General features: G+C 49.5%; 1 protein-coding gene and 1 long non-coding RNA gene across 2 annotated transcripts; both read right to left on the bottom strand.

Annotated features, from left to right (window-relative positions):
- Positions 1-4,136: 4,136 nt before the first annotated feature.
- Positions 4,137-13,845, bottom strand: LOC144454495 (uncharacterized). The gene is made up of 2 exons (XR_013482926.1): positions 12,968-13,845; positions 4,137-5,018 (listed from the first exon to the last, which is right to left on the bottom strand). It is a non-coding gene; the product is annotated as an uncharacterized LOC144454495 (long non-coding RNA).
- Positions 13,846-14,535: 690 nt separating this feature from the next.
- On the bottom strand, positions 14,536-18,260 carry CAMK2N1 (calcium/calmodulin dependent protein kinase II inhibitor 1). Its single transcript, XM_020973188.2, has 2 exons — positions 17,751-18,260; positions 14,536-16,047 (listed from the first exon to the last, which is right to left on the bottom strand). Exons 1-2 carry the CDS (start codon positions 17,914-17,916, stop codon positions 15,977-15,979), a joined length of 237 nt encoding a protein of 78 aa, XP_020828847.1. The 5' UTR covers positions 17,917-18,260; the 3' UTR covers positions 14,536-15,976.
- Positions 18,261-24,614: the final 6,354 nt, after the last annotated feature.

Raw genomic sequence — 24,614 nt, 5'->3', positions numbered from 1 at the left:
CCAAGCTGCTCTCCTAACAATGAGAGCTGTCCAAAAGTGGAATGGGCTGCTTTGGGAGGTAACCTCCTCCTGCATGTATGTCTTCAAACAAAGGCTGGAGGTACACTTCTCAGGGAAGTTACGGTGGGGATTAATGTCATGTATGGGTTGTAGTAGATGGCTACTAATGTCCCTTCCAACTCTCAGATTCTGTGATTATTGTTCCAGCTCTAATGCTTGTATTCTAACATCCATCTGATACTCTCTTTTCTAAAGCTCCTTCCAGTTCTAACAGCCTGTGTTCTAAGGGCCTTCTAGATCTGGCATTCTATTCTCCTTCATGGTTTGACATTCTCTGTTCTAAGAACCCTCCCAGCTCTGACTTTCTCAGTTCTAAGATCCCTCCCAGTTCTGACATTCTATGGTCTAAGTTCTCTCCTAGCTCTGTCATTCATATATGCTATATTCTTTGTTCTTTCCCCCTTCCAGCCTTTACAATCTATGTCCTGTGATGCCTCCCAGCTCTGACATTGTATGTGCTAAGAGCATCCCCACCTTCTGCATCACCCCCCACCCAGCTATGTGATTCTAGCATTCTCTGAAAACTGTGTTAGACCCCTCTCACAATCACAAGGGGAAAAGGAGACATGGTGGTGACAACCCACTCTTCCACTAATGAAAGTCAAGCTGGGTGCTGACAAGGCTTGCCCAATCATAGTTCTAATTTACTGAGCTAACAGATGACTTCACTTCCTAAACAGGGAGCTACCTCACCTGACTCAACTCATTACCCATTGGAGCACCCCTGGTGAATAGACACAGGTAAATATTATCCTTCAGCCTGGATCAACAGCTTCCAGGTAATCTTTTCCCAAACAGATGTGGCCATACTGGCCTTACCTCACCAGTTTGTTTAACAATCTCATACAATGCCTATCAAAACAATTAACTGAGCAATTTAAATAACTAGCACCATAAACGTTCCACCTCCCATGCTAAAAGGAATTCCCCAGGCTAGCGGCTTCCAAGAGAAAAACCTCAGTCGACTCATCCCAGCAACATAAGAGTCGCTTTCAATTCTCTCCATCCAGAGTGAGGTACTTTCCAGAGAAGTAAATGCTGTCCAGCAGCTCCAGGAGGATACCACCGTAAGTTGGGCAGCCAATGCCTTGGGGCCTCAGTCACAGTATCACAGGATTCAGGGCTGAAAAGGCCCTTACAGATTCTGCAAGCAGAGCCTACCCTGTGGGAAAAGCACAGGCTTGGAGACTGGAGTCCTAGGTTCAGATCCCAGCTCTGACGCTGTGTGACCTTGAGCGAGCCCCTCCCCCTCATCAAGTCTCACTAATGAAGATAATAACCTATAGCCTAACTCACAGGACTGTGGGGAAGAAAGCACTTGGCAAACTTCAAAGCACTATGAAAGTCAGAGTCAGCGTGATCTTTCTGCCTATGAATGTGGTTTTCTGAGCACAAGCAACGGTGATCCCCTTTCTTTTCTCTTCTTGGTGTGGAATTGGGAATCCAAGGAACCAGGTTCGAATCCAAACCACTACTCACTAACTGAGATCTTGGGCTACTCTATCTCTCTCTGGGCCTCAATTTCCTCATCTGTCAAATAAGGGTATTTGATTAGATGATTTCTAAGGCCCAAAAAGTTGACGTTCTGTAATCTAAGGTCTCTTTCACCTCTGACAATTTGTGTTCTAAAGTCTCCCCCAGCTCTGACATTCTGTGTCCTATGGAACCTCCTAGATCTAATGTTCTATTACCTAGGGACCCTCCCAGCTCTGACATCCTGTGTTCTAAGGACCCTCCCAGCTCTGACATTCTGTGTTCTAAGGACCCTCCCAGTTCTGACATTCTGTAGGTTCTAAGGGCTCTCCCAGCTCTGACATTCTGTGTTCTAAGGGCTCTCCCAGCTCTGACAACCTGTGTTCTAAGGACCCTCCCAGCTCTGACACTCTGTGTTCTAAGGGCCCTCCCAGCTCTGACACTCTGTTCTAAGGGCGCTCCCAGCTCTGACACTCTGTTCTAAGGGCGCTCCCAGCTCTGACATCCTGTGTTCTAAGGGCCTCCACAGTATTAGTATCCTATGATCCTACAGTCTTTGAAGTGACAGAGAACCCTGCTCCAAGAGTATCCAGCCACAAGTAAGTCCATTGTAACTGACTTTGTAGAGTAGGTCCTCATGTTCTGACCTGCCCCTCTGGTTCAAAGGGTTACTAATAGCGGCAGATACTTATCTAATGTAGCAACACAAAGCACTTTCCTAACATTATTTCACTGGATGCTCACAACAATCCTGTTATCATTATCCCTGTTTCACAAAGGAGGAAACTGAGGCTGAGAAACATTAAGTGCCTGGTTCAGGGTCAGACAATTAGTAGGTGGTCAAGGCAGGATTTGCACCCAGGTCTCCCTGATTCAAAGTCCAGCACTCTGTCTCTATCTCTGTAGATAAGGAACTAAGGCTAGGGCAGGGCTTTGGGGTGAATTCCATGGCCACAGGCAGAGGCATACTCAGTATGATGCCCAGCCATCCCTATAACTAGCATCGGTAGAAAGCTTCATGGATTACAAAGCAATTTTATATCCACTGTCTCATGTGATCCACACAGCAGCTTTGTGTGGTAAAGATTCCAAATATTAATCTGTCATTTTGCAGATGGGGAAACTGAGGCCGCAGGAGATGAAGTGACTTGAACACAATCACATAAGTTAATGGTGAGCCAGGGCAGCTAGGTGGAACACTGGGCTTCGAATGAGCAAGGCTCATCTTCCTAAGTTCAAGTCTGGCCTCAGACACTTACTAGCCGTGTGACCCTGGGCAAGTCACTTCATCCTGTTTGCCTCAGTTTCCTCAGCTGTAAAATGAGCTGGAGAAGAAAGTGGCAAACCACTCCAGTATCTTTGCCAAGAAAACCCCAAATGGGGTCCTGAAGAGGCAGACGTGAATAAAATGACTGAACAACAACGATGCCAGGACTTGAACCCATGTCTCCTATTACCAAACCCTACACTTACCTCTTCCCATTCACAAGGGGAATAAAAAAGAGACTGTGATCCCAGGGAACTGGTTGAACCCAGTGGGTAAACATTCTTTGGGGTTTTATTGGAGACCAGAAGGCATATCCTAACCAGAATGGCTCATGCCAGACTTCTGACCAGCAGGCAGTCTTCTTCTGTAGCTGCCAGCTCAGAAAGGCCAAATGAAGACTCTCTCTCAAAGCCAATGGTCAGCAAGCTGTAAAAGATCCACTCAGCTGCACAGCCTTAAGGGATGGGCCCTGTGGATCTCTTGTCGAGGACCAGAGACTCACCCTCAGGCTGACTAAGTGAAGACTCTATCACCCACAGCCTCCCATTAGTTTAAACCGTGGATGACTTTATAGCATAGGGCAAAATCACAGATCCTTGAAGTTTTAAGGTATTACTTCAGGGGTTACTTTAACTTGTAATCATTACAATAATAATAGCTAGCATTTACAGAGCACTTCATACATAATGATGGATCAATTTGATTAATAATCGATATCATTTGATCCTTACAACAATCCTATGAGGTGAAGTACTATTTTTAATCCTCATTTTACAGATGGTGAAACTGAGGTACCAAGAGGTTAAGGGCTCAGGGTCATACAGTGAGCAAGTTTCTGAGGCAAGATTTGAACTCAGCTCTTCCTAATTCCAAGTCCAGCACTCTAGACACTGCACACCCAACGTTGGATGCTAAGGAGGGTGGGAAGGACAAGTTTGGGAGCCATGTGGTGAGGCCCCAGGCCAGAACTGACTTCTAGACACCAGGTTAAGGAGCCAAGCTGACCCCTGGACTCGGGAAAAGCCAGGACGTAGTCCTCGCTCTAGCACTAATTCCCTTGGCAGCCTTGAGAGAGCGGTTCAATCTCTCAAGGCCTCAGTTTTCTTATCTGTAAGAAAGAGGGAATCAGATTATGTAAAATAACTTCTGACTCTAATATGCTCTAGGATGTGCCCATTCTAGAGCTGGCCCACTGTAGACATGTCCAAAGGAAGGTGACCAGGGCAGTAGAGGATCTGAACACCAAGTCATGTGAATAACAGTGTGAAGAATGATGTGAGCAGGGCAGGGGCTCTCTTTTGCCTTTATTTGTATGAACCCAGTGAGTGGCACATAGTAGGCACTTCATAAATGTTTATTGACTGGCTAGTTGACAGAAGCAGGATCACAGAATGAGAGATTTAGAGGCAGAAAGAGATCAGAGGTTATCTGTGACTATAAAATCCATGAGGGCAGGAACAGCATGGTAGAAAGAGCATTGGGTTTGGAATCAATTGTGTATTTGGAAAAAACAAACCAACTTATGACCATGAGAGCTGTCAAATAATGAAATGGATTACCTCCCAAGGAAATGAGCTCCCCACTACTGGAAGGGCTCAAACAGCTGTTTAAGATGACATGTTGTTAATGTTTCAGTAATGTCTGACTCTCTGTGACCCCATTTGGGGTTTTCTTGGCAAAGATACTGGAGTGGTTTGCCATTTCCTTCTCCAGTTCATTTTACAGAAAAGAAAACTGAGGCAAATAGAGTTAAGTGATTTGCCCAGGGTCACACAGCTAGTAAGTGTCTGAGACTGGATATGAACTCAGGTCTTCCTGACGAGAGAGAGAGAGGCTGGACCTCCTTCCTGTCCCAGTGAAGCAATGGTGGAGGTGAAGAAGAATGTCCCCAATACTTCTGTAGCATTTTTTTAGGGTTTGCAAAGGTCTTGGTTCAACAGTCTTGACCATATGGGGACAATATGGTTTTCTTTGAAGCTCAGAGAGGTTAGATGACTTTCTTTGGGTCACACAGATCCTAAAGGTCAGAGGCAGGCTCCGTACCAAGGGTTCCTGGATCCAAAGCCAGTGTGCTTTCTATGATGCCAGCAGAGACAAGAGTGTTGGGATATTGTGTGGTGAAGGGCACTGGCCAGGGAGGCGAGAGAGCAGGGATATAATCTTGGCTCTTCCACTTTAATGAGTTTATCTCTCTCTCTCTGGAACTCAGTTTCCCCATCTGAAATGAGAGAGTTGGTTTAGATCAGAGGTTGTTAACTTGGAGTCTAAGGATCCTGAAGGAGTCCATGTTACCAGTGGATTTCAGGGAGGGAGAAATGAAAATTACGTCTCTATTTTCACTGCATGACAACTTCCATGGTAGCCCTATCAATTTTATTTAACGCATTTAAAAATAAATTATTCTGAGAAGGGGTCCATAACACAAGAATTGGTTAAGAAGGATCCAGATATTCTCTAACTTTTTATTTTCTAAGAGCCCTCCCAGCTCTGACATCCTGCATTCCAAGGGCCCTTCCAACTCTGACACCCTGTGTTCCAAAAGCCCTCCCAACCCTAACATCTTGTGTTCTAAGGGCCCTCCCAGCTCTGACATCCTGTATTCTAAGGGCCCTCCCAGCTCTGACATCCTGTGTTCTAAGGGCCCTCCCAGCTCTGACATCTTGTGTTCTAAGGGCCCTCCCAGCTCTGACATTCTCTGTTCTAAGGGCCCTCCCAGCTCTGACATTCCTGTGTTCTAAGGCCCTCCCAGCTCTGACATCCTGTGTTCTAAGGGCCCTCCCAGCTCTGACATTCTCTGTTCTAAGGGCCCTCCCAGCTCTGACATTCTCTGTTCTAAGAGCCCTCCCAGCCCTGACATTCTGTGTTCTACGGGCCCTCCCAGCCCTGACATTCTGTGTTCTAAGAGCCCTCCCAGCTCTGACATCTTGTGTTCTAAGGGCCCTCCCAGCTGTGACATCCAGGCCCAGTGCTCCATCCATTGCACCACCAAGCTGCCCAAAGATAGTGTGGTATAGTAGAATTCTCCTTGGATTTGGAGTCAGAGAGTGTGGATATGACTCCCGACTCTCAAACAAATCACTTCCCTGCCCAAATCTCCATTTCTTCATTTGTAAGAAAGGGTTGGGGGGGGGGGCAGTGTGGGGGCGCAGAGGGAATAGAATTAGACCCAATGATCTTTAAAGGTCCCTCCAGCTCCAAATCCTCTGCTTTATGATTAACATACCAGAATATTGTAAGGGATATCCAGCAGAATTTGGCTTTCCCAGTATTTCATGGAGATAGCCCCTAGCCAGGCATTCCCCAGAGCCCTTGCAGCCGGGGAAATTACCTCAGAGGAGGAAACAAAAGGGTTGCTGGAAGGGGTTCGGGAGTGGGGTGCAGTCCCTTAGATCAGCGAAAACCTAAGAAGAAATGTTTATGGAATGAGGAGAGGTAACAGGGTACATTGGAAAAGATCACAGAATTTGGATTCAGAAGGCCTGGCTCTGCTATTTACCACCTATCTAGCCTTGGCTAAGTCATTTCCCTTGTTTTAAGCCACTGCCTTGGTTTCCCTAACTGTAAGATGACAGGAGCTGGACTGATGATCTCTAGGGTTCCTTCTAGTTCTAAACCTTAGTCCTAAGTCTATCAACACCTGGCTAGGTCATTTTAAGCAAGCCACTTCCCCTCAGTTTCCCTGTCTGTAAAGTTTAGGCATCTCAAAGCTCCCTTTCAACAACAACCCTTCTGGGGCAGTCCTGGAGGGCCCCTTTCATCGGTGGGGGTAAGGGAAGGGAGGAAGAGATGTTCAGGGAAAGCGGCCAGAGCAGAAGTAAATAATTTACATTGATGAACTGGAGATAACATTGACTATAGAGGATTGAGTTCAGGCCTGGAGATGAAAGCTCACCCCACCTTCTGAGAGGGAAAAGTTATTGCATCCCTCTGGTCTCAGAGAGTGGCCAGGCCCCTGAGGAGGACTGAGGGGGTTTCCCTTCAAGCCATGCTGGCTGCAAAGGCCACACCCCTGAAGTGGTTCCTATGGCCACAGCAGAGTCTACCAGGGATTATTTCTGGGTCTCACACACACACACACACACACACACACACACACACACACACAAAAGCAAAGTATGTCAGAGCTCAAAGAAACCTGGGAGGGCCCTTAGAACACAGGATGTCAGAGCGGGGGGGGGGGGGGGAAGCACCTTAGAACATGAAATGTGAGAGCTGGAAGGGATGGTAGAGACATAGTCTGACCTGTTCAATGGCTAAGTCCAAGGTCACACCCCAAGTTGGGACTAGATCTCAGTTTCCTTGACTCTGAATCCACTATTCTTTCCACTACTCCAGTGTCTCTTCCCAGTTCCTTCTCTGTGGACACAAACCTCATGACCACCGCCACCACCCTGCAGTGAGAAGGGGACCTTCTGGGGTCCCCCAGGCCACCAGTGCTGACCTTTGCATCCTCCTGTGTGCTTCATCTCCCCTCCCACCATTTCCATGCCTTGCACAAAACAGAAACTCTGTATTCCAATGTTTGCTGAATGAGGGAATGAATGATGAAACAAATGAATGAATAGATGAATGAATGACAACTCACACACAGCTTCCTGTTGGTGATGCCTCCTTGTAATGATAACTTCCTGTCATTAGGCATCCCATCTCCTTGACAACTTCCTGTCACTCCCACACAGCACCCCTCCCATCTAGCTCCTGACCCCAACTTCCTGTCCCTGTTGGACTGTCCAGTTTCCCAAGCCGGCCCCTCTACTTTCTTTTGCCTACTTTTCCCTTTCAATGAGCTCTACTTTCCAAAGCAGCCATTCAGAGATTGAAAGTTCTTGCCCATTCCAGTGTCTAGATTATCTTTTGGAATTTAGAGCTGAGAGGCAATCCTCACACGCAGTCCCCCTTGCCAGCCAGCATCTCATCCTGACATAAGACACTAGGGGAACAGTCACATGCCCCCAGTGCCCCAGCCTCTATGTGGCCTCCCTGGATTGGAAAGTCATCAAATCCCATGATGCTGGGCCATCTTCCCACAAAGCCTTCTCCCTCAGAACCCAGGATCGCCAGCTGTACTCTGTCCTGAGCCACCCCGGAACTACCATTGACTTGAATTTGCATGTTGTTTGAGAGACTTATTCCCTCCACTCCTGGAATCATGGCATCTTTCCCTCCCCAATCCCCACCCCACCCCCCATCCTAACTCTTTCTCTACAACAGGCAGGTTTTATAAAAAACAGAGCAGCTGCTTGGAGATTTGAGAGAGAAAATTCTGCACAGTTTCTAAGTCTGGGTGACAGGTCTCCTCGACAGGAAATTGTTTTTATGAAGTTTTTCTCTCTCTCTCTGTCTCCCCCTTTTCCTCTCCTGTCTGTCTTTTCTGCTCTCCTCTTCTGTCTCTGTCTCTCTCTCTCTGACTCTCTTTGTCTCTGTCTCTTTCTGACTATATCCTCTCTCTGTCTCTCTTTTCCTCCTTTCCTTTCCCGTCTCTCCGCCTCTCTTCTTTTCTGTCTTTTCTCCTCTTCTATCTTTCCTCTCTTTCTTTCTCTTTCTCCTTTCCTCTCCTCTTCAGTCTCTCTGTCTCTGTCTCTCTCTCTCTCTCTCTCCCCCCTCCCTCCTTACCTCCCTCCCTCCTCTTGTCTCTAACCCTCTGTTTCCTTGACTCCTTTTCTTTCTGTCTCTGTCCACCCCTTTCCTCTTTTCTCTCTGTCTCCTTCCCCCTCCCTCTTTTTAAAAGCATTTTTCTATGCTGTGCAATGCAACACAGGGAGGAGCTACCGTGGACACTCTCATTTCTCTGAAGTTTATGACAGTGTTCAAGTTTGACTGATAGAACATTTATTAAGCATCATTCTAATAATGGACATAGAATGTCAAGTTCGGGGGAAAGCTAGCAAGCTGTTTGGCTGAGATGGAGAGTATATGGAGAAAAGTAGAATGAAAAAAAAAAAGCTTGGAAAAACAGAAATACGGGATCATAGACTTAGAGCTGGTAACCATGTAGTTCAATCCCATAATATTACAGACAAGGAAACTGAAGCCCAGAGAGGTTAGCGGACTTGCCAGAGATTATATAATTAGGCAGTAAATGGTAGAACTCTGGGTGAGAGCCACATGGTGGGACATCTTCCAAAGCCCTAGGCTAAGTTCTTTATATTTTCTCCCTGAAGCCATATTGAGCCATGGAAGGTTTTTCAGCAGGGAAGTGATATGGTAAGACATGTCTTTGAAATAATAATTTGGTAGGTGAGTAAAGAACAAATTGGAAAAGGGAGAGACAAGAAGCTGTAAGTTCTGTTGGGAGCCTACTGAAATAGTCCATGCGATGGAAGTTTAAACAAGGTGCTAGCTGTGTAGAAAGGAGGGGCCAAATTTGAGAGATGTTGTAAAAGAGGAAACGGCAAGACCTGGCAATTGGTTGAGTACAGGGTGGCAGTGAGGAAGGGGAAACAGTGATGAATGGGATTGAATTTGTGGATCTGGGGTAGAAAAATGGTGATGCCCTCAATAAGAATCCAGGAGGTCTGGAGGACAAAGATAAGGCCTTTCATTTCAGACATGATGAGTTTCAGATGTCAGTGGGATACCCAAATGGAGATATCTGAGTCAGGAATACAGGACTAAAGTTAGTAGAGAGATTACAACTGAACATATTTGATTTGGGTCTGCTTTTACTTGACCCCGTAGTAAAGAAAAGTTGTTTACTGTTTCTTGAATGTGTGAACCCAAGTGCACATGAGGTCCTATGGATTTTCCCTAATCTGGCTATTCATTCCATATTTTTTCTTGTTGCTTCTGCAGCTGGGCCCTCCCTTCTCTGCTAATAGCAAGGTGCTGACCTTTGACACATTAATGCTCACTGAATTAGAATAGAGAGTTTGACTCCCTATTACAGTATAACCTCAAGGAGGGCAGGATCTATGTCAGATCTCTCTTTGCCTCCCAGAGCCTAGCATAGAGCCTTGCATATAGTAGGACATTTAATAAGTGTTAGTAGGACTTAATTTGTATCTCAGATGCTCCCCACCATCCTCTTTTAAACCTAAGCCAATTCTGCCATTGCCAAAGAGCTCTAAAGGCGGCCCTAACAGAGAGCCACCATCTTTTCTAGCTTCCTGTTCTAGGGAAAGAACTTCAGTCCTCATTGATTTGGTCCCCTTTCCCATCTGTGAGGCTGGCCTTGGAGACTTTCTCTGTTTCTCCATTAATACCTCTTGGTTACATAAGGGATCCATGGACCAGGTCTTTCATTTTCCACTGTTGTGTGTTGTTAGAGTCTCAGTGAAGTCCTTACTGAAGGAGGCTTGGGTGGTCTAATTGGCATAGCCTAGATCCTACACTGGGAATTTATCTCTGACCCTGGCCACACCTCTGATATCCACATGAGAAAAAGCCCCAGTTTTCAATACTTTGGCCAATAGAAGAAAAGGTTAGAGCTAAAACATAGAATTTCAGAGGAAGGGACCTTAGAACAGAGAATGTCAGAGCTGGTTAGGGCTTCAGAACACAGAATGTCAGAGCTGGGAATGCCCTGAGAACACAGAATGTCCAAACTGGGGTCTTTAAAACATAAAACAAGCCTAGCATCCAGAATTTTGGAAATGGGAAAGCCCTTAGAACACAGAATGAGAGAGCTGGGAAGGCCTATAGAATACAAAATAGTAAAGTTGGAGGGGGTTACCTTAGAATACAGAATGTCAGAGCTGGAAGGGGTCTTAGAACTTACAATGTTAGAGGTAGAAACAAGCCTAGAACCCAGAATGGTGGAAATGGGAGGTCCCTAAGAACATAGAATAGCAGAGTCAGGGGCATTACCCTAGAATATAGAATGTTGGAGCTAGGAGGAGCCTTTGAAAAAAGAATATCAGAGTTCGTATGTGAAAGAAAACTTTGGAAAATAGAATGTCAAAGCTAGAGGGGGACATAAAATATGAGAGCTGGGCAGAGCCTTGGAACACAGAACATTAGCTCATAGAATATTAAACATAGAAGGGCCTTTAGGAATCAGCTAAAATAAAGGGGTCAGTGAAGAAATGACTGACCCATGCAGCTAATTTCTTTCCGAGTCAAGACCTGAATCTATGTCTCCTACCTCTCAACCCTGGCTGGGCTTTTCCTACTTCTATAGACCTTCAACCAGCAAGTGATAGGGCTTAAAATGCTTTAGGAAAAAGATGGTGATTCTCCTGCCCCAAATTCTGCTGAGAGCTAGCCAAAGTGCTGGGAGATATGAGGAGAGCTCCCCCCAACCCGTTCCTCTCCCCATCCCCCCTCCACCCCCACCTCCACCTCCCAGCCCTTCCTTTTTTCTCTTTCATCTGTGGTCTCCAGGTTGCCAGTAATTTACAAGTCTCTCACATTTTAAAACTTAATTTGCCAATTCCCCCTGGAGGCATTTTTTATTCCCACAGACTGTCAGCCTGGCCAGGCCACAGGAAGCGGAATCCATAAAGGTTTACATTTATTTCAGGCTTTCAATTAGCTAAGTTTGAATAATGCGGCCCTTGATTCACCGATCAATAAACCAGGAGTGCAGCTCCACTTCTCCCAACCCCCTCTCTGGACCACATCCCCTCCCCCTCCCACACCCCCTTCCATTTCACTAGCCCTTTCCATATTTATTATACTTAAACAAATCTTTCAAAGGTGCCCTGCACTTGACAAGATTTAATATCAGCCAATCCTCTGGCCCCTTGCTGAAGTGCACAGATGTTTACTTGATCCTAAGTTGCATGTAAAGTCTCATCTTCTTTGATGCTAAATGGAAGCCTGGAAAATTGCCGATGCCAAGAGAGCTGAGCACATTTCCCCAACTACAGTAGGGGACCCATGCAGTCGTAAATAGGAGTTGGATACGGAATTCATTAAGATGGACCCCAAGTGCCAGGACAGCAACCAGGGTCCACCACTCTTCTGGCCCTTAAGTCAGACGTGACCCATGACTGGCTTTGGAATCGAGGACCTGGGTTCAAATCCTGACCCTAAGGATTCAGTTCTACAACTATTTATTACATTCTTACCACATGCCAGGCACTGTATTTAGTACCTGTGTGATCTTGGGCCAGAATCTTCCCAGACCTGGCTTTCCTCATCAGTGAAAATGAGGTCATTGGATTAGATGATCTCTAAGGTCCATTCCAACTTTGGGTCTGTGATATGACAAGAAGGATTCCAATAACAAGAAGCTGCCAAATAAACAAACAAACGAGAAAATGCCTCCAGAAAAATAGAACAAAATCTTAGGATTTGGAGATGTAAGCGACATTTGAGCATATAACCTTAGAGCTAGAAGCCATGTAGCATAGGAGAGCTGCAGAAACCATAGATGATATAATGTCAGAGCTGAAAGGTCCCTTCCAGACCTCTCATTGCATGGACGAAGAAACAGAGCGTCCAAGGGGCCCCAGGTCACACAGGTTGTAAACTGCAAAGCTGGACTTTTAAATATACACGTCCACCGATGTCAAAGCTTTGTGTACAAGAACTTTGGACAAATGAGAATTCAAGTCCAGGAGAGAAATCCAGCTGGGAAGTAGCAGAGGCCCTGCTGTTGAGTAGACAGCAATACCTTCCCTTCCCCCTTCTCCTACAAAGGATTCTTTGAATGAGGACCTAACCCACCCACCCCACCCACCTGCACCCACCCCCACCACCCAGTAGATTCCTGCTTAAGAAAAAGGAGAGAGGAAAAAAAAAAGAGGCTTGGGAACGAATGGTAAATAGAAAGAAGATATCATTTGAGAAGACAACAGATTTCCCCAAGCACCCCGCCAGTACTGCCTGTGGATTTCTGATTGTCATTGCTATGTTGATTAATTGAATCATATGATTATAGTTATCATTAACACCCATAACAGTAATAGCAGCTCACACGTAGTGTTTTACAGTTCACAAAGACCTTTTCTTACAAAAGTCCTGCTAGTAATACTAGTATCATTATCCCTATTTTACAGATGGCAAAATCGAGAGGAAACACTCAGCCCACACCACTACAGCTAGAGCCAAACTGAGCCCCATTCTCAGATCTTCTGACGGGAGCCCAGTGCTCTGGGTCCCCAGTGCAATTGTTTGAGCAGCCTTTGAGGATCTTTGAGACCACCCTCTGTGACTGGCCCAGACCCCAACCAGACCCCAGGTTTCCCCTTTTCCCTCCCCTCCTCCTAGGCCCTGTCTTACCTGATGTCTGAGTCACACCGCTCCTGCTGTCACCGTGAGCAGTGTGTTGTGACTCCCCAGCCTGACAGTTTTACAACAAACATGTTAAGCTCACAGTTGGCAAAGCTAGTGAAGGAACCCAGGGGAAAAAGCCCCTTGGAGTAAGTGGCAGCCAAAATCCTTCCCCCTCTGGAAAAAAAAATCCCAGCATCCTTTGTCCCACCTCACAACTCTTCCCCACCCGGAGGCTAATACTCTAGCCCTATCCCCTTGAAGGACCACTTTGAGGAGTGATGGGGCACAAATCAGAGGAAATAGGACCAAGTCCTGCTTAGACAATCCCTGGCTATGCACCCCCAGTCAGGTTGAAATCATCCTGCATCTGGAAAATGGAGACTAGTATTTGTGCCATGCAGCTCACAAGGCTGTGTGGAGAAAGACTTTTGCATGAATTGCCATTCCTGTTCTCAGGCTCATCCCAGGAGACCAGTTTACAGAATGCAGGCTCTTGGGTGAGGATCAGAGATGCACACTGACTCAACGTGCCACTGGCATTTTTCTTCTCCTAAGCAAATTCTCACACTTCCCCTGAAATTGTTCTGCCAGACTGGCACCTCGGGACCCAGCTCTTGGTAGGTGTTGGAAGGAGACAATGGCTTAGCAGCCACGCCTTGGAGGAGAAACAGGCCGCCTTTTCTCCTGAGCAGGGTGGGGGCTGGGGAGACTCAGTACACATGGATTCCCCTAGCCCTACCCCAAAAAAGGGAATGCTAGCCTCATCCAACAATTGATGGCAGACATTACAAAGAGTGGGGGAGATTCCCCAAAGCAGTCCAACAATGAACAGGCATTCTCTGGTGCTCCCAACCCCAGTAAGAGAAACCCTGCAAAAGCTAGCCTGCCTCATTCCCCATCTGTGATCTCCCAAGAGTGACCACCTAACTGGTTTTTCCTCTCTCTCTCTCTCCCTCTCTCTCTCTCTCCTCCCCTCCCTCTCTCTCTCCCTCCCTCCTCCCTCCTCTCTCCTTCTCTTCTCTCTCTCTCTCTCTCTCTCCCTCTCTCTCTCTCTCTCTCTCTCTCTCTCTCCTCTCTCTCCTCCCTCCTTCCTCTCTCTCTCTCTCTCTCTCCCTCTCTCTCTCTCTCTCTCCCTCTCTCTCTCCTCGTCTCTCCCTCCCTCTCTCTCTCTCTCTCTCTCTCCCTCCCTCTCTCTCCTCTCTCTCTCTCTCCTCTCTCTCTCCCTCCCTCTCTCTCTCTCTCTCCTCTCCTCTCTCTCCTCCTCCTCCCTCCCTCTCTCTCTCTCTCTCTCCCCCCTCTCTCTCTCTCTCTCTCTCTCTCTCTCTCCTCTCTCCTCTCCTCTCCCTCCCTCCCTCCCTCTCTCTCTCTCTCTCTCTCCCTCCCTCTCTCTCTCTCTCCCTCCCTCCCTCTCTCTCTCCCCCTCTCTCTCTCCTCTCTCTCTCTCTCTCCCTCCCTCTCTCTCCTCTCTCTCTCTCTCTCCCCCCTCCCTCTCTCTCTCTCTCCCCCCCCACACACCACCCTTCCTCTCCCCCCCCTCCACCCAATGGTACCACAAAAGAATCAAGACACAAAAAGAGATTAGACACAGGAACAGTCCCTTTTATTGTACACTGCAGAAATAGCCCTGTGTAGTGGTTAACAGTGCACCATATACACAATATTGAATTAAGAAAAGGGAGGGGGGGAAGGAGAAAGGGGAGGGGGTAGCAGAAGGGAAGGTGAAAGAAACCTCTTTGAGGTCTGTCATCCAAAGTTGCAAACCCAAAAGAAGAAAGAAAACAAAAATGGTGAAAAGACCCCCCACCCCCAGCCCCTGCACAAGAGGCATCTCTGCAAACATCATGCAAAAAGGAGAGCGGTTCTGCCTTAAGAGAAAGCCCGATAAACAGCCCAGAAAAGAGAGGCTCTGACAAAGCACTGCTTCACGTGGGCTCAGGGAGCACAGAGAAGGGGAACCAAACTGAACTGCCTTTTGGCGTTTCCAGATATTTGGCACTCTCATGATCACATTTTTGTACAGTCCATTCATTGAAGAAGATGAGTCGCCACAACACCGGGAGGAGGAAAGAACCGGGATGGGGGCTCATACAACGCAGAGAAGAAGGCTTCTTTTCCCCTTCCTCCTCCCCCCCCATATAAAATTCAGTCCGTGTGAACTGGAGCCTGGATTGCTTGCAAGCAGTCCAGAGAACACAAGCTTCACAGCACATTGAAAACAGAAGAAAACTCTTCCTAGAGGCATTCCTTAGGGAAAGTGGGTTGGTTTTGTTCTGTGGAGCGCACACACATCCCACCAAGGAAGACCTTCCAAGGTGGCGGGAAAACGAAATAGAATAACTATCTATATATCTATATATAAGTCATTCTGGGGTTTTTTTTGTTTTCTTGTTTTGTTTTGTTTTACACACATCCAAAGATATGAATATTTTTGTAAAAATGAAACGGACAGCATTTCACATCTAAGTGCACAGAAATGATTTTTGCCAGATGGGAATAATGTAAACAAAGGGCTGACTTTCAGGGCAGCCAGATCAGCAAAGGGGATGCCAGCCCCCCCCCTCCCACCAGGAACCCAGAGGCATTTTGCTGGGCAGGCGGTTGCTGCTGCTGCTGCTGCATTATTTAAAGTGGCTGGAAATCCAGGTCTAGAATTGCGCAATATTCACTGTATATAAAAGGAAACGCATATTAATTTAGACAAACAGCTGCAGCTGATGTCAATTTCCATATGAGTGTGTGTAAATCAACTAATTTATTGAATAATCTTTTTTTTTTGCTTTTTGTTTTTATTTCTGCAGAAGACCCTAGAGCCTTTCTGTCCTTGCTATGCTCACACCTCTTCTGTCCCCAGGCCTGACACAAGATACAGGTTGGTGGTGTGTCCGCATTGTGGACTGCAGGCTAGAGTAATGAAGATTTTTTTCAAAGTGCTTTTTTTTTTTTGCCAATAAACTGTGTGAAGTTGCTGTGTTTGTTATCATCATTTTCTCCCTTAACTCAGTGTCTTTGGGGGCTTTAAACACCAGGAGGTGCCTTGTCTGTCATATTTTTCAGCACGTCATCAATCCTATCATCTTCAATAACAACTGTAAGGTAGAAAAGAGAGTGAAGAGTATAAGCAGGCCTTTTCTCCGGGAGATGGGAGGGGAAGGAGGAAAAGGAAGGAGGTCGAGGGGAGGGGGCTTCTCCCTTTCCAATAGATACCCACTAGGGCACTGAGCTCCCTCATCTCCAGCTATCCCTTAGCTTTCCTCTTCTGTCCACAAGCCTCTGTCCTTGTCAGAGCTACTTGGGGGGGGGGGGGAGCCCAGGCTAGGAGCTTTGGGTTACAGACAACCCCAAGGGCTGGTGGGAGGGTAGCAGTGGCCCAGAAGGCTGACTCCCACCCCCCTGCACATCCACATACCTCCCCACTAGGGCTTATTTATTTGGAAAAAGGACTCTCCTGGCGCTGGAGGGTGGGGTGGGGGAGTGGTGAGGCACAGAGTTAGCTAGGCATACAGCAGCCTCTCTGCTCTGTCAGCTCTGGATAACACGGCCAAGGGTCCCTGTGGGGCTGGGGGCGGGGGAAGGGGGAGGGATGAAGATGGCAACCCGGCCTTTGCGTTGACCTGGGCTAGGTTCAGAGAGGTTCTGGTTCTCTCTTTTCTCACTCCTCACCCTAACTCGGCTATCCCAGTCATGGGTGAGGGAGATGAGGAAGAGAGGGAGACTGTCTTTTTTTTTTGCTTTTTGTGTGCATGTCCAGGAAAGAGGGGGTACACCACGCAGAGGGCTCAGGTCTCCCTGGTCTCCTCTACCCCATCCCACCACCTTTCCCCAAGACCCCTAGGAAAGGCAGCAGCAGGCAGAGGTTGGCTCTGCACTGCCACTGCGGTGGTGTGGAGGGGACTTTGTCCCTTTGCAGACCCCCTCCCCGTACTACCCCATGGGGAGGCCCCAAGTCCCTTAGTGTCTAGGGAGAGAAAGGACTCGAGGCTACACTGCGCAAAAACAACAACAAAAAAAAAGTTTGGCGGGGATGGTGACCAGGCTGATCTCGCTGGGGGGGCGCGGGAAGGCCCCGCTCCAGCTGAAAGCCGAAGCTCCTAGACTGGGACTGATCGAGGGGGGCAGAGGCCCGGAGACCGTGCTGGTTCAAACAGGCTGGGGCGTGGGGGGGATGGGGAGGGAGGAAAGGAAAGGAGGAGGGAGCACCACCCCTCGCGCTGCTGGTCCCTGCCGGACCCCGCAGTGCGCCCGCCCTCCCCCCTCTCGGGAGACTCCCCTTTCTGGAGGGTCCAGAGATCCCACCAGCCTCTCTTTCTCTGGCCCTTGCAGGGCGCCCCTCCCTGCATCTTGTGGGTACCCCTCGGAGGTCTGCGTCTCTTCCCCATCCCCCAGCCTAGGGGAGCCCCCAGTGGGACCAAGACCCTCGTAAGCCTGCGTCTTTCCCTCCTCCCCTGGCTTCCGGGAGCACCTCGGGTGGGGGGAGGGTTGACTGTCTCACTCCCCTTAACTGACGGGTGCCCCCGACCCCATCTTATGGGGGGTGATGCTACATCCCTCGTCCTACTCCTAGCCTGTCACTACCCCTGGGGTCAGAGCCCAGGGATGAAGAAGGGTGAGGCTCCGCTGAGTGACCGCGGAAACGGGGAGCGCTAGGGATGGGGTTCAAACAAAGTGGGCTGCCCACTGCGGGATAGGGGAGATGTGAGAGTCGCCCCCTGCTCTTGTCCGCCTGCAGCACGCGAGGGGGGAATGGCTCACGGAGGGGGTGAGGGACTGGGCGCTCCCGGGGCTCACTTACCTCTCTTGCTCCTGCCGATCTGGCCCAGTTTGGGCGGTCTCTTGTTCTGAGCCGCCCCGAAGAAGTTGTTGGTATCCTGCAGGCGGCACGTGAAGATCTGGCCCACGTCCCCCCCATCTCCATAGTGCCCCAGCTTTTCCTCGTTAAACGGCAGCACTTCCGACATGTTCTCGCCCGGTGGTTCGGCGGCGCCGCCTCCTCCTCCTCCTCCTTCCCCGCCGGCGGACAGGGTCAGCGCTGGAGCACGGGGGCGGCCGGAGAGTGGCGGTCCGGGGCAGGGGAAGGGTGCCCCGAGGCGGCGAGGTCTGGGGCGCGGGGTCGGGGCAGCCGGACCGCCGGGGGCCGCGGACTGGGGACAGGGGAAGCGGGAGAAGAGAGGGCGAGCGAGGAGAGAGGGAGCCCCGGGCGCCCGCAGCTTCGCTCCGACCGCCGCCGCCGCCGAGTGCACCCTCCGCCCGCCGGGTGCAGTCACATCCTTGTCTCCGCCGAGCGGCTCCTCGAGCTCAGGAGGGGGTTAGGCAGGGGGAGGGGGGCCGGGATCCTGGGGCGCAGCAGGGGGGGACTGAGCAGAGAGAAAGAAGGGGGATCCCCTTCAAGGCGAGCTGGGAAGGGCAGGGCAGGGCAGGGAGGAGGTGGAGAAGGAGGGGGGATGGGAGCCCCGGGGGGGGGAGCCGCTGGCGGCCCCTCTCCTGCTGCCTCGGCCGCCGAAGTGCTGCTGCTCCTGCTGCTGCTGGTGGTGGCGGCGAAGGTCCGGAGGAAGCTGATGGAGAGAGATGTGCAGAGACAGGGATTCGAGGGAGAGAGGGGGAGGGGACAGGGAGGAGGGGTGGAGAGGGAGTAGGAAAGAGGGTAAGAGGGAGGGGAGGGGAAGAGAGGAGAGGAGAGATCCCTGGAAGATGAGTAACGTCACCGAGGGCTGGCCGAGCCTGGCCGCGCTCGAACTGCGAGGGATGGCTTCCTGCCGGCGACGATCCCCGCTCCCCGGCCTGCCCCTTCTCCCCTCCCCAGGCACACTCTGTCCTGGCGGGGATCTCTCCACTGTGCGCTCCCTCCCCGCCCCCAGCTCCGCGGGCGGCCGAGTCCTGGGCTCTCCCCCTGCCCCTCCCCTACCCCCCCTTCCCCTCCCGGGGCCAGCCGCGCAGTGTTTACCTCCGGCCCGGGAGGGAGCCAGGACTCAGCGGCTCGGTGCCTCCTCCCAGGCCGGGCCAGGCCGCGGGGCCGCGCTAAGCGATCTCCCCGGGTGCTTAGGCGCCGTGACCAGGGTGCCTCTCCTTTGGAGGAAGATTATTAGTATTATTTCCCCCTGGGCTGGAGCTGGCCTCAGAGTGTACTTCGAGGTCACCGCCCGCCAGCTGCACCCATCCCCCACCACCACCACCCCGGCCCCGGGAGGGAGAGCCGAGCGCTTGGGAGACCCAGGCTTGGGAGAAACAGTTATTGCAATTTAGGGTGAAGGGCTCTACGGTGAAGAGGGGGACTTTATACAAAAGCATCTCTCCCTGTCCTCAGCGGACACGGTGGGGGCGTTCAGGGACACAGGCATGGGAAAGGGCTCTGATTTGATGGTTTGGGGGAGGAGGGAGACCTCCCCAGGAGTGCCCCACCTCTCCCCGGGACACGGGCTGGGGGCAGAGAGGGTAAATGATTTCAGTAAAATGCTGAGAGAATGGAACTGGGATGGGGAGGCAGTCTGGTTTGGGGAAGCGTGAAATCTTTACGGGAGTGTCGTTATCAGGACAGAAGCGGGGGTGCATTCTTGTAATACAAGCTTTGGGAAATGACGGGGTTGAGGGGCGGCGATGCCTCTCCAGCAGTACCTCACCCCCTTCACTCCACCTTGGCCCCAGGAGAAGCCGAGTTCAGGGGTAGAAGCTGGAGGAAGAAAGGGCACTCGCACCTAGGTGCAGGGGAGCAGGCTTTCACGTTTGGGGGCTGAAGAGGTGCAAGGGAGAGGGGAGTGTAGCACGTCATTGCGTTCAGCTGCGGGTAGGGGAGTCGGGATTGGACAAGGGCAAGGCTTCTGGAACGCACACCTCTTTCTTCCCAATGCCTAGGGCCCCTCCCCGGGAGCAGCTGGCTGGTGAGGGAAACTGACTCCACACCCCAACTCCCAGGGCAGAGCTGCTGTGACTGGAGTACCAAAAGCGAAAAGGGGGTAGTTAATGATTAACGAACGAAATTGTCGTCTCCCTCCCCCATCCCCAGCCAAGTCCGCTCGACTCTAGCCTTGGGGGAGAGGGCGCCTTCATTTGCTCCCTAGGAACCTCTATGTCCTTTCATGCTCCACGGCCTCCTAGCCCCTTCCAAGCCAAGACTGGGCCTTTCCCCCCACTCCCCCCCCCATAGCTCCGGAGGGAGGGGGAATGGGAGGAGTAGTCAAGCTGGTAAGTCTTCTTTCCCCAGCTGGTGCTCCTTGGTGTGGCCTTCAGGTAAGGTGAGGATTCCCTCGCTGGGGGATTAGGCAGGCATTTCCCGATCTGTCCTTCCATTCCCCTCCCCCCATCTCCCGGGAGCCCAGAGGCTTTGAGCTCCCTGAAGTGAGGATAGCCCTGAATCCTCCTACCTTACCCACCACCCACCCCCACCCAGCACCTGCTCCTGTTCGGTGAACCGTGGTAACCTCTGCCCAGGGAACATCAGCCGTCATTGGTCCTTTGAGCACATCCTCCCTCCTTCCTGCCTCCCTCCCTTCCTTTCTGTTCTCAATGTCACTTGGAAAAGGCTGAGGCCCTGGTGCAAGGAAGCACACCTGCTCCTCTGTTCTCAAGAGGGAGGGGAGGGGAGGGTCTATAGCAGCTTGGAAGAGCAGGGGGAATCCCAGGGCTCTAAGAGGCTTGTCACTACCCAGATGGCTTGCTAGGAGGAGGCCAAGGAGTGTGAAGGATGATCGTTAGCATCCCAGAGTTCCTGTGACCCTGTTCTCCTATCCTACAGATGTTCTATTGGCTGGAGCTATCCCCCACAAGAGAGGGGCAGTCATCCACCCAAGGTCACACAAGCATGTTGGGAAATTAAGCCATGTCTGCCAATTCCCTGTTGAGGGTAGGTTCCTAACCTGTTTTAGCTACTATAGGGACCTCCCCAAGAGACCTCAGCATAGTCAGAGTCCTGTCTGAAAGGAAGGAAGTTCCCAAGGACAAAATAGCCCCTTCCAATCCAGGACAGGCAGCTGGAAGGGAGCACGGAACCAGGTTGTGATGACAGTGAACTTGGAGTCAGGAGAGGTGGGATCAGACCCTAGCTCCAACCCTTACTTACTTCCTGACTTGGGGCAGGACAATTTGGTCTCCATTACCTCCACTGTAAAACCGGGATAATGATCCTTGCACACAATTTACCTCACCATCCTTAGAATAACTTTGTTGTGAGGAAAGCTTTTTGCAAGACTTGGACAACTGTAGACATGAAAGCTGATACCATCTTTGCTCAGTGGGCATCAGGTATAAGGAAGACTCTTAAACCCATTTCAGGAAGGCATTGATGTCCTTGGAACAGGTGCTAGAAAAACTCACTAGGAGAGAGGTGACCAGAAGGAAGAGGAAAGCAGCCCCAGCCAGTCTCCTTTTGCCTCTGGGGCCTTCAGTCTCCCTAGCAAGATTTGTACTGTGAAAGGGCCTTCACCTCCAGGGACCCTTTACCCCCATGGCAAGCCAAGCCTCACAGAACATCACAGAGCTGTCCTGGGCCCATTCACATTGCTAGGGAATCAAGGGAGACCAGAAAGCTGCACTATATCCAGTCAGTCATGGAATAGTAGACCTATGAGGGCCCTTAAGAAGATAGAATGTCAGAATTGGAGGAGCCCTCAGAATATGGGATATTAGAGCTGGAAGATACCTTAGAACATAGAACGTCAGAACTGGAAACATGTAATGTCAGAATTTGGAAGGCCCATAGAATATGGAATGTCAGAGCTGGGTGGAGCCCTAGGACAGAGAATGTCAGAACTGGGAGGGATCTTAAGACAGAGAATTTCAGAGATGGGAGGGACCTTAGAACACAGGCTGTCACAGCTGGGAGGGTCCATAGAGCTGGAAGAGGCCTTGAAGCAAAGAATGTCAGAGGTGGGGGGATGGAGGATATAAAAACAAAATTTTACGATGTCAGCACTTTTGCTCATACTCCAATATTCAACTCTTCAGATGGTAGACCCTTGGGCAAAAGTCTGGAGATTCAGCTCATACAATGGGAGGGTAGAAGGGGCCTTAGAAGCCATCTAGTAACACTTTTCAGATGAGGTAAATCAAGGTTCAAGAAGTGGAGATGGCCCAGTGTCACAGCCAGTAAGTGGCAGAGTCAAGATGAAAATGAGGCCGCTCTCTCCGTCCTGCCCCCTTGCTTCATTCAGGGAGCAGTGATCCAGGGAGTAGCTGCTATAACAGGTTGGGCACTAGAGGGGGATGGGGGCAGATGTAAAGAAGCAGCAATACTGCCGTCCTAATGATCCTGCTATTTGACATGTGCACAGTGAGTTTAGCTCCGCCCTAGTGTTGCAGATCAAGGATTGTGGCCCTCGCTTTATTGAGAAAGCACAGAGAGGTCATGAATGGAGCCAAGGATGTGACACAGCCTTTGCACAACGCCCAGCATACTGTGGTTGTTTAGTTGCGTCTGTGACCTCTTGGGGTCTTCTTGGCAAAGATAACTGGAATGATTTGCCATTTCCTTCTCCACGGGATTAATGCAGAGTTTAAGTGACTTGCCCAGGGTCATACAGCTAGTAAGCATCTGAGGCCAAATTTGAACTGACTCCAAGCCACCTCAATGCCTCCACCTGGCACATAGTAGGTGCTTAATATACATGTTTCTTGAATTGGAAGCTTGGCCTTTTAGCTCATTGGTCCAGCACTCAATCTTTTTGTAAGCTAGTTTTTAAAATTTAAACACACACACACATATGTGTGTGTATATATATATACACACTCATATATGTATAGATGTATAGATGTATATAGATGTATATCACAACCGTGTGAAATTACAATCCTGCAATTATATATACAGATGAAGAAAGTGAAATAAATTATACTCCTGACAGTAGATATGCAAACGAGACTGAAAGAAATTATTTGCCCAGAGTTACACAGCTAGTAAGTGTCTGAGGAAGGATTTGAACTCAGAACCAGGACTTTATCCACTGGTTCATTGAGCTTGCTGAATAGAAGTCACAGTTCCCATCCTCAGGGCAGATGGGATGCAGAGAACTTTGCTGTGCCCTGGGCTCAGACTCAAGCCCAGTATAGGGGCAACTGGGAGATGCTACAGGATGGGAGTAGAGAGAATTCAATAATTCAAAAACACAGCATTTGTTAAGCGATGACAAAGATAAACCAGGGCCTCTGCCTGCCTGCAAGGAGACTGCATCCTGTTAGAAAAGCTACCACAGGGCACAACTAACTAAGGCATAGGAATCAGTTAGAAAGGAAATGGAATGTTTTGTTTAGGACCATGAGCCTCTCCTCCTTCTGGTCGAAGTCCCCTTGATTACAGAACACAATGTCTATCCTTCACCCATCCACACCCTCTTGAGTCTGTGTATTTGTGTGTGTGTGGGGGGGGTGTATGCGTGCACGCACGTGTGTAAATTTTAAAAGCTAGCTTGCAAAAAGATTGAGTGCTGGACCACACACACACACACACACACACACACACACACACACACACACACACACACACATACATCCTCCTGACAGATTGTAAGCTCCACGAAGGCAGGAACTGCCTCATTTTATCTTTATATCCTCCCAAGGCCCAGGAAACTGGAACTCTTTTACTTAGAGCTGTCAGACATTCAAACAGGTTGCCTTTAGAGATTGTGAGCTCTCAGATGCTGGAAGTGTCTGCATGGGAACTGAATGACCACCTCTAGGGATGCAGTGGAGGGACTTCCTGAGTTCAGGAAGGAGGCTGGATTAGACCAATGGTTCTCAAAACATGATTCTAAGATGGGGGGGGAAGGGGGGTTCAAGATCCTTTCAGGGGGTCCTCAAGGTCAAGATGATTTTCATAAAAGTACTAAGACGTTCTAATTTCAAATACAGTAAATATAGGTAGCTATGACCCACATAAACAAAAAGCTCTTTGGGAGGTGGGGTCTTCAGTAATTTTTGTTTGTTTGTTTGTTTTTAGGCAATTGGGGTTAAGTGACTTGCCCAGAGTCACACAGCTAGTAAGTGTCAAGTGTTCGGTCTAAGGCCGATTTGAACTCAGGTCCTCCTGACTTCAGGGCTGGTGCTCTATCCACTGTGCCACCTAGCTGCCCCTGTCCTCAATAATTTTCAAGAGTATAAAGGGGGCCTGAGACAAACGAGGTTGAGAGCTGCTCAATCATACAAGACCCATCCAGCTCTCCTGTTTTGCAGAAGCCATTGAAGGTTGTCTGAGGGTTGCAAGGAGGTACTTGGTCTTCCTCAGGAACTCTCAGAATGGTATGATGGAACGGGGACTTGGAGCCAGAAAAGACCTGGGTTCAAGTCCTCCCTCTGAGTTTGAGATCCTGGGCAAGTCACGAAACTTCTCAGGTCCCCAGATAACTCTCCAAGAGGAAGAGCCATGGAGGAGCTGTCCAGGATGTAAGATGGTGGAGTTTCCTGAACCAAGGAAATCACAGATCTGTCCAGAACTCCCTACACCTCTCCTCAAAAACAAACATAAATAAATAAATCCATATTATTTACCAACAAGGTGATGAAAATCAAATGAGACAAAGTATGCAAAATGTTTTGGAAAGCTTGAAGTAATGTGTCAATTGTTATTATTAGCACACGTAATTCTATACTACTATGGATCTCAACTATGTTACTCCCCTCCTCATTAACATCTACTGGCTCCCTATTACTTTTAGGATCAAATACAAATTCTCAT

The sequence above is a fragment of the Phascolarctos cinereus genome, unplaced genomic scaffold (genome assembly GCF_003287225.1).
Source record: "Phascolarctos cinereus isolate Bilbo 61053 unplaced genomic scaffold, phaCin_HiC Scaffold_726;HRSCAF=1367, whole genome shotgun sequence".
Lineage (NCBI taxonomy): Eukaryota > Metazoa > Chordata > Mammalia > Diprotodontia > Phascolarctidae > Phascolarctos > Phascolarctos cinereus.
Note: the sequence above shows the minus strand (reverse complement) of the source record. Positions and strands in the feature narration are given on the sequence as shown.